This window comes from Xyrauchen texanus, chromosome 46 (genome assembly GCF_025860055.1).
Source record: "Xyrauchen texanus isolate HMW12.3.18 chromosome 46, RBS_HiC_50CHRs, whole genome shotgun sequence".
Taxonomy (NCBI): Eukaryota; Metazoa; Chordata; class Actinopteri; order Cypriniformes; family Catostomidae; genus Xyrauchen; species Xyrauchen texanus.
Window position 1 is genome coordinate 11,127,934 of NC_068321.1, and position 16,154 is coordinate 11,144,087.

The 16,154-nt window shown below is 36.5% G+C and overlaps 1 protein-coding gene and 1 pseudogene across 1 annotated transcript; one reads left to right on the forward strand and one right to left on the reverse strand.

Annotated features, from left to right (window-relative positions):
* Positions 1-37: 37 nt before the first annotated feature.
* Positions 38-4,895, reverse strand: dnaja (DnaJ heat shock protein family (Hsp40) member A). The gene is made up of 8 exons (XM_052120094.1): positions 4,782-4,895; positions 4,372-4,519; positions 3,890-4,067; positions 3,161-3,265; positions 1,677-1,904; positions 1,365-1,595; positions 1,153-1,253; positions 38-1,064 (listed from the first exon to the last, which is right to left on the reverse strand). The coding sequence occupies exons 2-8, from the start codon at positions 4,501-4,503 to the stop codon at positions 849-851; spliced, it is 1,191 nt and encodes a 396-aa protein (XP_051976054.1). The 5' UTR covers positions 4,504-4,519; positions 4,782-4,895; the 3' UTR covers positions 38-848.
* Positions 4,896-9,584: 4,689 nt separating this feature from the next.
* On the forward strand, positions 9,585-15,576 carry LOC127638025 (long-chain-fatty-acid--CoA ligase ACSBG2-like; annotated as a pseudogene).
* Positions 15,577-16,154: the final 578 nt, after the last annotated feature.

Genomic DNA, 16,154 nt, shown 5'->3' on the forward strand with positions numbered 1-16,154 from the left:
GCATAAAACATTTAAAATGGGTACTGCAGCCCAAATTCAAAATATTGGAGAGTTGTCTTCCCCAGACTCCAAGCTCACTGGGTTGCCAGGTTGAGGCACACAACAGGAAAGAGTAAACTGACAATGGCAAGCAACAAGACTTATGCTGTAAGTTGATCCGCTAATGTATACGTTTGTAAAGTTTTGTAAATGATATACCAGCTCGTGGATTTTTTTATAACTCTGTCAATTTTATCTAGATGTATTGCTGGCTTCCATGGCTGTAGCATGCTCTGTTTGCTCACAAACTTGTTTTAAATCTGCAAACCCGGGTGTTGAACTACTATTGGGAAAAAGGGTTAGTAGTGTGCTGGATCGCACAGGCCAAAACACAAACTGAAATTCCGCCCCGGAACGGCTACTTCAAAGTTGAATATACTGGCTGTAGCATTGTTTTCTGAGAAGCCAGTGTTTCAACTTAGCATGTTTCCTAAATCTCTGATAACATATGATAATTGTATCATTTAGTACAGTAAATATATTAAATATTGCAACTTTAAATTCAGATCATAAGTGGATAACAGTTCAGATTTTCATCCAAAAACTGCATCAATCCAATGTACTCTTTAATACTCATTAATTGCAGTAGCTGCTGGATATCCTAGGTTCTTCCTTGCAAGATGCTTCAGAACATATGTGGCAAGAAATTGGTCCATCTTATAAGGCTTTGGTTTGAAGGAATTCCTCGCTGTAATGTACATACAGTAGTGCTTGCCAATAATTACATTTAACTATCCTATCTTTCAGTGTACATTTGCAGTCATTTTAGAAAAATGCTGTTGAACCAATGATCCCATTATTTGTGACATTCACTGAGTCTGGCATTGAACGCCACTGTGCCTGGGGCCTCCATCTTCTTCATAGGCTTCACTACTGTAGCTTCTCTTTTGGCTTTCAAAGTCTATTTCACAGAGGTCAACCTCTTCCATATCATCCGACACCATGACGTGATCTCTCATTGGGAGTAGCTTCTCCAGGTCTGGCAGCATGTGCTCAGGTAGCCAATGTTTATCGGGGAACTCAATCTGAGGGAACAGAAATGGTTCTGTGAGATGTGACATTCCCAACACAAGACTACTTAAGCATCAAACACAAGTATTGTCAAAACTTTACCTCAAACTGTATGATGAGAAGACCTTTCTCATAAGGGTCTCTCTCCACAGGCATGCCCTCTTTATAAATACATTTAAAACTATTTGGTTTTATTACTTGACCTATAATAAAAAGGCAACATATAATATGTTATAAACAGAACATTAATTCAGTTATTAAGCATGCAAATTAAACAAAGTATTCTACATGAATAACTAATGCATTGAAAATACCTGGAGATGACTCGATGAGGAGTGTTCTTTTATCTAGGGTAAGGACTGTCTTCTTAAACCCACAGAGTGCCTCTACCAGCTTGATTTTCATCTTCATGATCAGGTTGTCATCCTGTATTTGGAAGACAGGGTGCTCTTTCAGATCCAGTACGATTATGACATCACCAGGCTCTAGTCCAGGCTCTTGATCTCCTTCTCCGTGGAATGAGATTTTCTGGCCATCCTTCATACCTGTGACAAAGATAATAATTAGTATACTCCTAGAACACTAACCTTGAAGCAGTGGAACCTGAAGTTTCTAGGCCTACCTACCTTTGTCAATGTGGACTTCTAGAATCTTCTTTTTGCGTTCTACTTTGTGTCCATTGCAGTTCTTGCAGCGGTCCTTGGAGCTGAACTTCTCTCCCTGTCCTTGGCAGTCTGAACACATGCTCTGAATCTGCTGGATCATTCCAGGTCCAATCTGTTGTACCTGGACCTGCACCCCTCTTCCTTTGCAGGTTGAGCATTTTTCAAGTGTGCCCTTTTTGCCTCCATAACCTGCAAGATGGATCAGTTATGTCTTAGATGGACAAAAATATGATGCTAGTTTTCCATATTCCCAAGGAATATTCAAAACAATTTAAGCTTAAACAACAGCATTTGTGGCATAACGTTCACAACCATTTAGACTAATTTCGACTTGTCTAGGGATGTCACGATTAAACATTTTCACTAAATATGAAAATCGCTTGTGCCTGGGTGGTTAGAGCAGTTGTTGCTATGATTATGGTCAGTGTCTGTGTGGTGATTGGCTAGGTATAGTGCATGAACTTTCATTCCACGTGAAACCAGGCTACACAAATACAGAGGAATAATATTACAGAGAAACAATGTACTGGACAATAATTTGCACCTGATTAATGATACTGATAAACTTTACTAAAAACTGATCTTTCCTCCATCATTTACTCCTCATTACACCCTCGCCGTTCAAAATCAGTATTACTTTTTTCATCCATGAAACACAAGATTCAGGGAAGAGAGGATCAGCTAATGCTGTTATTCATTATACAGGGGACCTCTTAACTTTACCAATGTTATTTTCTCATTTGTTTTTCATCATTTTGGTGACATTTTAATTTGTATGTATTGCATCAATAAATGTGGTGTCTTGAAATTGCATATATTATATTATATTGCATAAATACAGAGATATTAATACATGTTTGTTGTTTACATGCCTAATTTGTATTAAAAGTGCTAAAATGGTACAGTCTCTTAAAGACCTGTGGCAGGAACAACAGTAGTGTTTGGTTGATTGGATTCTTTACAGCATCTGTGTGTTGTATAATTAGAATTACATTTTAATTTTGTTGTTTTTGTTAAATAACTGTAGAGAACAGAAATAAATGAAGATTAAGTAGAAAATCTATATTGTAAATATCACGATATATCACGATACATGGATCTAAGTAACGATACAATATCATGAGGAAAAATTATCAGAATATATAGATATTTGACTGTATCGACACAGCCCTACTTTATACTGATAAGGTTAGTTAGTGATTTTATCACACTAATATTATGTTAACATGTATAATGTTTATGTCCTGTGGCTATACTTGGTAAAAAAAAAAGGTGTGAATTTAAACATTTATGGACTTGCCCATTTCACTTACACTGTAAGTGTCTCACTGTTACTGCATTTTTTTCCTTTTGGAAATCAACATTATGACGCAAATGCTATTAATTGAGCTTACCTTGTTTTGAACCCATAATCTTATCAATAATGACCTAGTAGCTGCTCTTACCATCACATTTCTCACAAATCACATTCTTCTGAAGACCAAGTTTCCTTGTTGAGCCATTGTACAATTCTTCCAGTGTGACTCCAAGCTGGTGAACCACATTCTTACCTGAATAAGAGAAAGGAAAAACATATAGAATGTGTGGATCTGGCAAACACATTAGCATAGTTCCAAAATTTTGCTCATTTTTAGGAAAGTCATAGTGTCATGAGATTTGGGGGGGTTGTCCGACCCAGGAGGGTACATAAGTTACAACTTAGCCTAGTTGTGGCGTAAATGGGAACTAAGTCACAATTTACATACTACTAAATATTTGAGCGTTGTACCAAACTTAGGTAGATCGTAACCCTAAGTATGAACTAAATATTTACAGAAGCCCTCCGACCAGGAGTAACGGATGGAATAAAAAAGCAGACTGATATTTTATGACATGTGTCATAAAATATTTTATGACATGTTCCCTACCCATGTGTTGCAACCTGTCAGGTGTATTTAGTTATATAAAATAATTATATTGATTTGAATAAAATATTTTTTACAGAGTGTGTATACCAAAAAAGATCAGCATTTAAGAACTCTACTGATTATGTAACATATTAAACTCTAGTTTCTCCTTTTGGATGACCCCAAGTTGCAAAAGTGTGCTATTTTTATTAAGACAGCAGTGTTTGTCATCTCATGACCTTGGGCAGTAGGCCAAATGCCACCTGGTGCTATTAACATGTGGCTCACCTCTTCTTTCTCTCTGCATTCTGCCCCCACCACCAAAGAACATGTTGAAAATGTCCATGGGCGATGAGCCCCCTCCTCCAATGCCTCCCTCCTTGATAGCTTGTTCTCCACCTTGGTCATACAATTCCCGCTTTTTAGGATCTGACAGGACCTCATAGGCTTGAGATATGAGTTTGAACTGGGAAACAGAGAAGATATAATGCATGCATAAAAAGAAAACAAGCATTTCCCAGCACTTCCTTTAAATTATTTATTGAAAATAAAAAATAAAAATTCATGCATGAACTAAATCATCTCACATGGATGTAATAAATTTAGCAAAATCTCAAAGTGAGGCTTAGAAATGCCTCCAGTTATACGCTTCAGCTCAGCGGAGCGCTCGAGACACTTCTAGAAAGTTCTTCTCATTTCTGTCGCTGCCATTTACAAGGCAACGCGAAACATAATATGCATACACTAGCCTCAGCAGAACCTCCACTTACTTTCTCGCCTTCATTCGGGTTCTTATCCGGATGATATTTCAACGCCAGTTTCCTATATGCTTTTTTAAGCTCGTCCAGATGGGCTTTGGGACTAACGCCGAGAAGATCGTAGTAACCGGTTTCTCGAACCATCTTTGATTGGACTCAACTACAGTAAACAGAAACAACATATCAACAGAGAGTCCTGCCCTACAACATGCACATGCACACACACACACACACAATGAATTAAACAATGTTACAGTAGGTTTGTTATGGACAGCGCTCACTAATCAATAACGACAGAGCATTAGATGGCGTAGAGACAGCTTTTCACACAACGTTCCGTATATGTGTTTTAGGTCTAGATAACACTTCAAATAACCTATCATAAATGTTTAAGTAAGTGTCAGGAGTGTGATAATACTCACACAACTAAACGGAGAGGAAAAGCCGGTTCGCTGTATTCTTGAGTTAGTAACTCTGTTTGCCTGTTGTTCTGCTGACTGAATGTGAGCGCTCTGTGAGCTGTCTGGCTGTCTTATATAAGCTGCGGCGCTCTAGAACGTTCTCGAACTCGAGTGCAGGAAATTTCGACTCTCAGGGACTGACTGGGGGGACCTACAATAGAGAATATTGATGGGATTAAATAAAGAGTAGAGGCGTGGAGCCACTTCTCATGGAATTTGAAACACATCTGACACTTGTTTACACTTTATCTACGCGGTGTGTGTTGTTGCCACATTTGTAATATGTATTAGGCATGGATACTATTGAATTACATTGATATATATATATATATATATATATATATATATATATATATATATATATATATATATATATATATATATATATATATATATAATGTGAGTGTGTTGGTCTAACCATGTTTTCCATTATTTCTTATGTCTATTTGATATTATGGTGCCTAGCTATGGCTGGGCGGACTGCAAACTGCCCTAAGTGAAATTAGCCCACCTCCATTATATTTTTTAATGTCTACATTTGGCTTGAGTGCCTCGTTCGAAGTAGGTATGAAACCAGGCTGAAATCATAAATCTCATGTCTTAGAAAAGAAATGGCACACCTCTCCTCAACAAGCCACCCAATTCATGTCCATAGAATAGTGTGGAATAAGTTTTTTGAAATGCAATACTTAGGATTAAGGGTTTGTTCAAATACCAAACCATAAGTATGGGCAATAGCATTAGCAAGCACTAAATAAAGATTATCAATACAAAATAATAATAGTAATAATAATAAAACCTGCCACAAAATTTATTTATTTCTTTTTCAAAATATTTGCTGCTATTTGCCAGAGAGTCATTTAATGTGTCCACATACATCTAATGGAGATGTACAGCGTAGAACATAAGGAGGGCATCCAAGACTTAGAAAATAGGTGTAATTTAAGGTCTTTAAAAATGAATATGTGTAATTAACTAAATAGCTTATGATTGAAGATTAAACCTTTATGATGATGCCCTCAATATCTCCATAATGATCTGTTCTTTAGGTCCAGTAAAAAGAGTAACAAATTTGGGGCAAGCTTGTCTGACACCTCAGTTGGTGTTTAACTGAAGTAGCTTGACTGGAAGTAAAGTATATTGCGTATGCATTTTAGGTATTAATGAGGAGTGACCAACATTTGTTGTATAATTCAAGAAATCCATCTGCTCTAAAAAAAAATATTTCAGTAGGGTACTGAGGTTTGGTTGTGATTTGGTTCAGCAGGGGGCGTTCCTTGACAAGGTAAAAGGCATGTGTCAGATTTGAGAGACGTAGTGTCTTGAGGTAGAAAAGGATCACATGTAGTATTGGATAATGCAGTGAGAGATGACTGAAATGCTAATTTCAATTGATGTATAGCAAGTATATACTATATGTGCTAAGAAGGCACAAAAATATGTTTTTGTGACTTGAAAGCACACATTAAATTTGTACCTATTATATTTGAGAGAAATGTACATTTGATAAAACTGGTGACAGCCAGCTTATACAGTAACCTACTGAGAGTGCTGTGACACCACAAATAAGTGGTGCTTTCATACAGCCTGTTTTCAATGTGAATCAGCCTTTAAGGAAATTCAGTCGGAGCCAGTTAAAGATGATATTGTAGATTCCCACTCAGAATTCAGGATACTTCACTGCTTGTGGCTTCAAGGTCACTCTCCTTATTATAAATTAGTCCACTCACTAAGACACTAAAGCTTTAAACAGTTTCTGTATATTTTTATACACAGGCTCATTTTTCTGCTCAGAACCCCACTGTGCTGAAATAATTTTAATCTGAATAGAACTGATCAGCTACATTGTGAAGGCATGTTCAATTGTCAAACATATTTTGTATTGTTATTATTATTATTAACCAACAATACAAAATAATGCAATAAGCATGGAAGTATTGTTCATCATGTGTCATTTTTTCCTGGAAATATGCAAGTCTCTATGACTTGGTCGGTCAACATGACCTCAAAATCTGTTTCATCTGTGCCAAGCTTGGTATGAACTGACTAATGATTACTACATACTGTGGACAATAAAATTATTTTTTATGGTATGATGAAATACAGACTTTAAATATGTTTTGTTCACCACTTTTCATCAGAATTATTTTTCAGTAAACTGGTAGACATTCTGTTATTTTATATTCTGGCAGGGTTCAACCCCAGGAGGCTTACTAGTATCTACCAAAGCACTCAGTGTATTTACTAGCTGTTAATGCAAGCTCTTTGTTCATGTATGAATAAGTATGTTATAAAGTTTATAAAAAAGTGACAGAACATATGATTGCTGATATCCTACCCTTTTGACATTTAAAATAGTACTTGTTTGCTTGGCTCAGTCATAGTTTCCTTCCTCTTTAATGAAGATACTTTATTCTTGAGAGTTCTATTGTCTTCACTGGAACAAGACAGGGTTAATGTCTGTAAAATGGTCTCTATGCAGAAAGAAATATATACAAAAACATACTTGCGTAGAGACATCAGGATTTAAAGTGTTGGTCCATTTTCTGTAGATATTTCAAGCCAATTTAAAGGCCCAAAAACCCACAAATTACACCTGTGATGGTTGAGTCAAGAGTTTTTGTTTTATATCAGTTCTTTAGTCTCATTTAGTGCTGGTGGCATATAAATGAGAACCATCCCCTGACACCAGGCTTTCGCCCTTTCCAAATGATAAACATTCATGAGAAAGATTTTGTGTTGTTTAGAGAGTTTAGAGGAGTTAATAATCACAGTAACATTATTTATGCAGTGATTTAAAGTCACAAAACAGTGGAATTAACATATGAAATTTGAACATACAGTAGTTCACAACATCGGGATAGGAAGAGGACATGAAAATCCAGGGGATGCAACACAATGTGCTGTGGGTTCCTCATTGCTGGTCTTGAAGATCCAGCTCAAAGTAGCCCAGCAATGTCAAACTGTTCCTGGACCTCAAAGAAACTGTTTATGTCCAGGGCAAATCAGTTCAGTTTAGAGAAGACACAATCACCAGGCCTAGGATAAAAATCGTTTGAACGCTCCACCAAATTGTTTACTTAAAGGATGGTGTGGTGTCTTGAGGTCTCAAGCTCTTCAGTCAGAAGTCGTCCATATAACTCAGTGAATTTGTTGTTGGAACTTAGAATAATTTTTGTATCATGCAATCCAGCAGTGATTGGCAAACATGTAGAAGCACTTGTTCAAGGATCCTCCCTATGTTCCAGTCAGTTGTGGAACAGCCATACGACGTCCACGCATGTGGACGCGGGGCTCGCACGAGATTAAGATCCTAATATACATATTGTTAAAAGTGAATAAAACAAACAAGAATAGAAAAATCATTTGTTTTGACATTAAGTTATTTGGTGTTCTAAACACAATACAGCACACATATGTTCAACTCTGCAATGGATGACAAACACAGAAGCTACAATTGTGGTGACCAGGTCCAGAGAATACATTTGTGTCAGAATTTAGAAGAACGTACCACCTCACCAGTATTGTACTTAAATTTGTATGCAAAGTTAGTTTTATTATGGAACAGGGAGAAAACCTGTGTATGGAAAAATTGCTCTGGAAAATGTCCTTTTTGCTGCTAAAAAGCCTTAATTGATTTCCTCACACAAAGCTATTGCATGACTACAGAAGACTTGGAATGTGGTGCATAAGCTCTGTCAACTGCTAGATGTTTTTAGATGTTTGTTTGTATGTGGTTTTATGTCCTTTTTGGAGCTTGACAGCCCTTGGTCCCCATCCACCTTCACTGAACAGAAGCATTATATTATATTATATTATATTATATTATATTATATTATATTATATTATATTATATTATATTATATTATATTACATTATATGATATGTGTGGCAGGGCGGAGGGCGGGCCGGGTCATGATTCTACACACCCGGTCCCTTATCAGGCTAATCAAGCCTCTGAGAGGAATAAAGGCAGACTGTGGAAGATGGTGCGATGAGAGAGAGATCGTTTACTGGCATGTCCATCATGTGTGTTTGTGTCTTTTGTTTAAGTTTATCATTAAAATATTATTTAGATTGCCAAGCCGGTTCTCGCCTCCTCCTTTCCATTGAACTGCGTTACACTGGTGCCGAAACCCGGGAAGGAGGAGGGATGCCCGTCGCGGATGCCACAATATGATATTATATTTTGCCCAAAAATGAATCAATTACTATTGAACTATTGGGTGGAACTATTGGGGCTCTAAACAAAACTTTGAAAATAACGCCTTAAATTGAAAATAAGGAAGTTAAATGTCTAGTTTGAAAGGAGTTTGGCAGATTTCTAATGGGAAAAACTATTTTGGTGTTTGTGTTTCCCACTCTGAATGAAAATGAGAAACGGAAATTAAATCAACTCAGCTGTCAGTTCTCACACTTTTGTTGACAAGAGCATCAAGCCCGTTATTTTGTCTTGATGCCAATTTTTAAAGCAGTCTGATGTACCCACTCACTTGTGGTTTCTGCATGAAGTACTAAGAGAAGAAAATAAAAGTTTCCATGATGGGAACTAGAGCTTCTCACATGTTTTGTGAACTCAGTCAACAAAACCACAGGGGATTTAGTACCTGGCAACCAATACCTGCCATTGTCTGAGCTCACAATGCTGCTGAGCAGTTGTGCCATGTGATTCATAGGTACAGAGAACATGGGGAGTTTTTTGTCCACTAATGAGCCAGTGTCCCCATTCTGTGTTTCAGTTCTGACTGCCCATCTCTGGGGACCATGACAGACACTTTAGAGCAGGCCGTGGACGATGGACCATGTAAGTAGAGTACAGTATGTTGCATAATTTGTGTTTAATATGTTTAGAGTTTGGATACAGGACAGATGGAAACTAGAAAATGATAGTCTGTGTAACACGTTCAAGCTTGGAGATGGAAGGGAGGAGATGGAGCAGTGATACAGTGAAGTAAGGCTCTTTATTTTTCTGTCTTCAACACTCTGTGCACCCTGTGCACGCTTCTCGGTGCTTTTCTCAGTTTAATCAGATGAGCGTAACACAATTTATTTTTTTCAGCTTCACAACAGGTACTTTGTCAACATAAACTTCTCTGAGTCTACAGATAACATGATATGTTTTATGTTACTTCACAATAACACAAAACCCTCAATAAGACATGCAAGTCACAGGTCGCTCATGTCGTTCTCTCTCCCCCGTCTGGCGGTGGCATGGCCGTTTATATGCTGCTCTCCCCATGTTCATTGGAATTAGAGACACGTGTTAGACATAATTTAGCTTATGGTGCAAGCACACTTACCGCTTTCTCTCTCCGGGTGGGTGCTCGACCACGCCCCCGCTGCCACAGTCTGTCAAGACAAACTATATATGGCAAAGCATTGAGGGATATATATAGGCCTTGCAGATATGAATGGATGGATGGATGAATGATAGAAGTGTATGGCTGTTGTCATTGTCATCAATTTCCTAGTTTAAGTATTTAGCTTTATTATGTGCATACAACTGTGCATATCTCCTATTCAATGCAGCACAGAAAAAGAGTGTTGATGAGTTTCTGGTAGGTGCAGAGTTGGCTCCAGCCCAATCCGGACTACAGAAGCCAGCAGATCTGTTCAGCTGAGAATGGATGAACTATGTCCAGTACAGCCTATTACTGTCCATCAGATGTGTATTGCCTCGATTCAGTAGTATTGGAATCTGTCTGCTCTGGCAATCAAAAGGGGAAACAAATGGGGAAACTTTCATTTTTGGAATATTATCAGCTCTGTTGTATAGCTGCTAAAAGGTTTCTCAGGGTGATCTGGGTGACAAGTGTTTTAAGCACTTCTTCATATACCATACACCTGTACACCTACCTATTCATACATTATCTAATCAGCCAATCGTGTGGCAGCAGTGCAGTATATAATGCAGATAAATGTCAGGACCTTTAAGGTAAATGTTCACACCAACCATCAGAATGGGGTAAAATGTGATCTCAGTGATTTCGACCATGGCATGATTGTTGGTGACAGACAGGCTGGTTTGAGTATTTTTTTTAAATAAAAATAAAAAGAATGCTGATCTCCTGGGATTTACACACCCAACAGTCTCTAGCGTTTACTCAGAATGTAAAGTCTCATAATGGACAACATTTCAAACCTTGAGGCGGTTGAGCTACAGCAGTAGAAGAACCATAGTATTCCTAATAAAGTGCTCAGATAGTGTATAAAGGCAAGTCTTTTCAATGTTATATCCACACTATTCTCTTAGTTTGGTTTGGAGCTGTTCCACAGTGTAGCCATCCTGGGATTCAATTCAGCTGAGTGGTTTATCTCAGCTTTTGGAACCATCTTTGCAGGGTGAGAAAAAACATTTCTAGGCTTTTCACACTTCGCTTACAGGAACAGTTTACTCAAAAATACACAATTCTCTTGTACAACATGTGTACAGCGCTCTGTGTATGCGTCAAGTGCGAGGAATTGTAATCAAGCTTCAATAATGATCGCGCCTACAATGTGGTGTAGTAAATATAGCCGAAAAGATTAAAAACTTTTTACATTGAATAAGATATTTTAAGTGTGAACTTGAAAATATTCTACATTCAAACATGTAAAAATGTATGCTCTAGCTTCTGATGCTCTGAGTAAATATTATTTATGATTGTTTGCTATTTTAACAGTGTGTGATCATGTATTAATCCTAAAGTAGGAAACGATTGCTAATTTGAGTCAATTTCACTGGTCAATAAAACAAGTACATTTAGTTAACTTATTGAATAATTAATAAGCTTACATGGTTTCACTGTTTGCAAGTTTATTTACACAATTTGTATTGTTAATTTTGTTGTTTGGTGACTTATTTTTTTTTGTGCAGTCTTAAGTTCATATTCTCCTCAAAATTACTTGTTCATGATAAAACTGAATATTAAATATAAAACTATATTCATTGTTACTGAATATACAAAAATGTTTAAGTTAAATGTACTCACTCACTTTAATCAATATTATGTCATAAGGTTAAATAGATTTTATACCATTAATATTTATAAAAACAAAACTGTGCAAAAACATTTGTTCAGTGTAGGAGACTACAATGATCAGTTGGGTGTAATATGATTACAAAGTAATTAATAATTGCTAGTAATTACTCTTTTTTACAAAAAGTATTGAATTTTAATACTTGTAATCAGATAATGTTACTAATAACCAGTTACTAATTACTTTTAAGTACATTAATTGGGTTACATTAGATATTTCTAAAATAAAATATGTATTTATAATCAAATTTAAACATTTATTATGTTCATATGTACGTCTGATTGTGTTTCTGTGGCAGCTGAAGTGACAACAACAATGATCAAGGAGGAACATGATTTTGAATTTGTTCAGTGGAAAAACAACACTATTCTGAGAAGTTCCTTTGGAAAGAAACTTCAAAATATAGTAATTAGTAAGGTGATTGCCTTCCCCATAAATGAATCGGTAAATGAATCTGATTACAATTTAGAGAAGCAATTTGTCATTTGTAGTAGATTACTCTTGTTGAGTGATTTACCCAACACTAATCAGGATTCATAATAAAAAAAGTTACAAAATGAGTTACATTTTGGTCTGTTCTCACCAAAAACCGATCGTATATCTTCATAAGGCATAGATTAAACCACTTGAGCCATTTGGTTTACCTTTATGCTTCCCTTATGTCCTTTATGGAGCTTGGAAGTGTTGGTCCCCATTGACTTTCATTGCATGGATATATATTCAGGTTATCAAAATATTGTAATTTGTGTTTCACAGAAGAAAAAAAGCCATACGAGTCTGTGACTGCATAATGGTGAGTAAATGATGAGAGAATCATAATTTTTGGGTGAACTATTCCTTTAACCCAGGGTCAAGTATGACCAGTGTTAAACACGAAACAAACAACAAAAAAAATGTCCTCAAAGTTGGAAGAGAGTATTCACTGTCCTCACATCTATGTTTGTGTTTGTGCTAGAGGTATAATGCCACAAACTCATCAGACGTCTGCTGCTACGTTGCAAGTGACTCAAGAGCCAATATTTTTGTTGTGGAAAATCAAAAGCAGCTGGGAAAGATTTTTCAGGTACATTTGGTATTCCTTATTTTCTCATGGAACATACTATGAACACCTGATTTGTAGGTACATTTTCTTCTTTTTTTTTCCCTCTTCTTGTTAGGATAAACTGCCACATTTGAAAGGCTACAATATTCTGGATCTTTGCAGGAAAAGTTGCCCAATCTCTATTCGGTGAGTGTATCCATATGTAGAGGGTTGTTTAAATTACCACTGATTCCACAAAAGTTACCAGAACAGCTGTTGTCTTTGGACAGTGGGAGGAGTTCATGGAACTAGAGCTGGAAGTTTCTGACCAAGAACTAGATAACTTCATTATTAGCCAGAAAGCCAATATTTCATAACTGGAAATGGAAGGTTAAGTGCATTGCATTGTAGGATACAGTACTCCACGCAGTGTGCTTGTTGTATACTGCAAAGAGTATTTTGACAAATGTAGTACTGTAGGTCTTCCGGGTATTCTGTGCATACAGAAAATTTGCAAACTGCGGTACAATGTTATTTTTAGAGCAAATAGATTTTCAAAACATTGATGTCCACATATGTGGACAGAGGGACTAAGTTGAGTAATGTTAAATAATATCAAGCTATAGAAAGTCAATTTTTTTTATCATATTGCTTATTTTTCCAGGAGTGTTGTTTATTCATGTTTTTAAAATGTTACCGACAATACATCAGAAATTTGCATAAATAATTCTGATTCAAAGTAATGGCAAGCATCATCCAATCAATGCCAACCATGTTAAAATAAAATCATTCATTATACAATTCTGAATCTATGTACTGATTACCATTGTCAAATGTCTACCAAACATGTTGAGTGATCCAAACATCATCTGAAGTCTGAAACTGAACTTTTGGTTGGATGTTAGGAGTAAATGCGCTTGGCTGCATAAGAAAGCTATAGGATGCTCTCTTGATCCCTAATTAGTGAATGACTTAACCTCCAGTGTGCTGTCTGTTTACACTGGTCTCAGTTTGAAATGCACCTTATTTTCATCCTAAAGCCATATAGAGAAACATTTTCCAGCTTTTGATGCATCCGTTAATTCTCATTGTGATAATATTATGTGATAATAAAGCCTATAGTCCACATATGTGGTAATTGTGTTTAACAGTGTGTGGTTTCACAATAAATCGATGACATTTTTTAAATGGCATATCGGATGAAACCAGAGGCTCTTCTCTTTTGACTCAAAGAGGTTTCAATGTATACACTTAATTAGGTTTCTTACCAGATTTTGTTGTCATTTCTCCCTAAAACCAACTCAGCTGAGATTGGCGCCATGTTGTGTTATCACATGACTCGTAAAGTTTAGCCCTTTAATGGCAGCTTAGAGTATCCTGAACTAAGATCAGTCAGTTTAAATGAAATGAAATTATGCACAGCCTATAGCGAAGCCTAAATGTAATGTCCATGCATGTGGACGCAGGTTTTCAGGAGGTTAAAGGTGTTCTAATCAATTAGTGTGTAGAATTACTGTGTACACTGCCTTACTCTGATAAGTGTATGTAAATATGTTGACATGGAGTTTTTACATACCTGTTCAGGAAAGTTTAATGGACAAGAGAGGCGACCCCCTCTTCCCACATGGGCATTCTATGAATTTTGGAGAAAATTATGGAAAAAAATCAAGAAAGGAATTTCACAGTTTGGATACATGAAGAGGAAACTGGTGGCATGGGCCATGTCTGTTAGCCTGGAAGCTAATCAAAGGCTTACAAAGTAAGGCTTTCTCAACCTGGAGGATAAAACAAGAGGCTTTGGATGAATATGGGTGGCTCCACTCTGGAGACTTGGGAAAGGTAGATAAAGACGGCATTTTTATACCACCGGAAGAATACAAGGTAATAAAATAGAACACTATTTCAATCCCTATATACAATGGGATATACAATATATATATATATATATATATATATATATATATATATATATATATATATATATATATATATATATAAATGTTTGAGACCACGTGTGAAATGCTTTAAATCTAATAATCAGCATAGCCATTTGATTCAAAAGTTGATTTTAAAAATTTACTTTCAAAATGTTTTAGTATATGGTAAGTTCCACTTTTTCTGCAATGTAAATTTTTTCATGCACACCTATATGATACATTTGAAAAGTCCAACACCTTGCGGCTTCAAAATGGCACCATTGTGAAGCACACTTTTAGGCCATTGTGTCGTTGTCTCTTTCCATTCAGAGCTCATAATCACTGCTGGAGGAGAGACTATTCCCCCTCTTTGCATAGAAGATGCTGTAAAAAAAAAAAAAGCATCGGCAATGCAATTCTCATAGGAGACTAGATAAAATGTATTTCCACGCTGCTAACATTAAAGGTGAACTATGCCTATAGAGAATATCGGAAACCAAAACCTCAAAAACCCATTCAAACTGATTTTTTCCTTGGCTAGTGCACAACCAATCCAGAAACTATGAAGCCCACTAACATTCTAAGTTTAGAGGCTGTGGAACACTGTCAGCGGCTCGGTAGCCAAGCAACAAAAGTGTCAGACATCATCAGAGGAAAAGACAAGCTGGTGTCTATTGAAGGTTTAGCACTAGTCAACTCAAGAACAATGTCAAACGCCCAGCGTGTTCAGAAATTTACCATATTAGGAAAGGATTTCTCAATTGTTGGAGGAGAAATTAGTGAGTACTGTGAACACTGAACACTTCTATAGAGATTTAAAATAATGTTCCAGGTTCGATACAAGTGAAGCACTATCAACTGCTGTTGCACCGGAATAAATGTTAAAATACACACTGTTTCGAAAGTATGGCCACAAGACTTAAACATATCATTTAATAACCTTGTCTGTATAAAGTTAAATCCAATCTTTCAACTCCTGTCATGACCATGTGAAGACGGTAAATGCTGCAAAATTATGTACAGCTATTCATTATGGCTGCCACGATTATGTAATCATGAAAACTGATGATTTAAAAAAAAAAATTACGGGGGCAGCTTTTAATGTATTGTAAATTCCTCTGTACTTGGCGTGTTTGATTTATTTGAATGTATTGTATTTTCATCTGTACAGCACTTCGGTCAGTTTTGCTGTGTTTGAGTGTGCTTTAGAAATAAATTGTATTTACTTTTACTTTACTTTTTACAGCATTCAATTTAAATCTGCTCCTGTTGTGTCAATAGTTTCTATTTACAGCGTGTTTTTGCAGCGGAGGATTCTAACCAATCACTAACATGTCCATTGAGCAATGAAACTGCAATGGCCAATCAGAGCCGCTT

Coding starts and splice junctions, on each gene's coding strand:
- dnaja (XM_052120094.1), bottom strand. CDS start 4,503: ATGGTTCGAGAAACCGGTTACTACGATCTTCTCGGCGTTAGTCCCAAA. Junction 1,596..1,676: donor AGAAGTCCACATTGACAAAG/GTAGGTAGGCCT, acceptor TCTTTGTCACAG/GTATGAAGGATGGCCAGAAA. Junction 1,065..1,152: donor TTCTCATCATACAGTTTGAG/GTAAAGTTTTGA, acceptor CTGTTCCCTCAG/ATTGAGTTCCCCGATAAACA.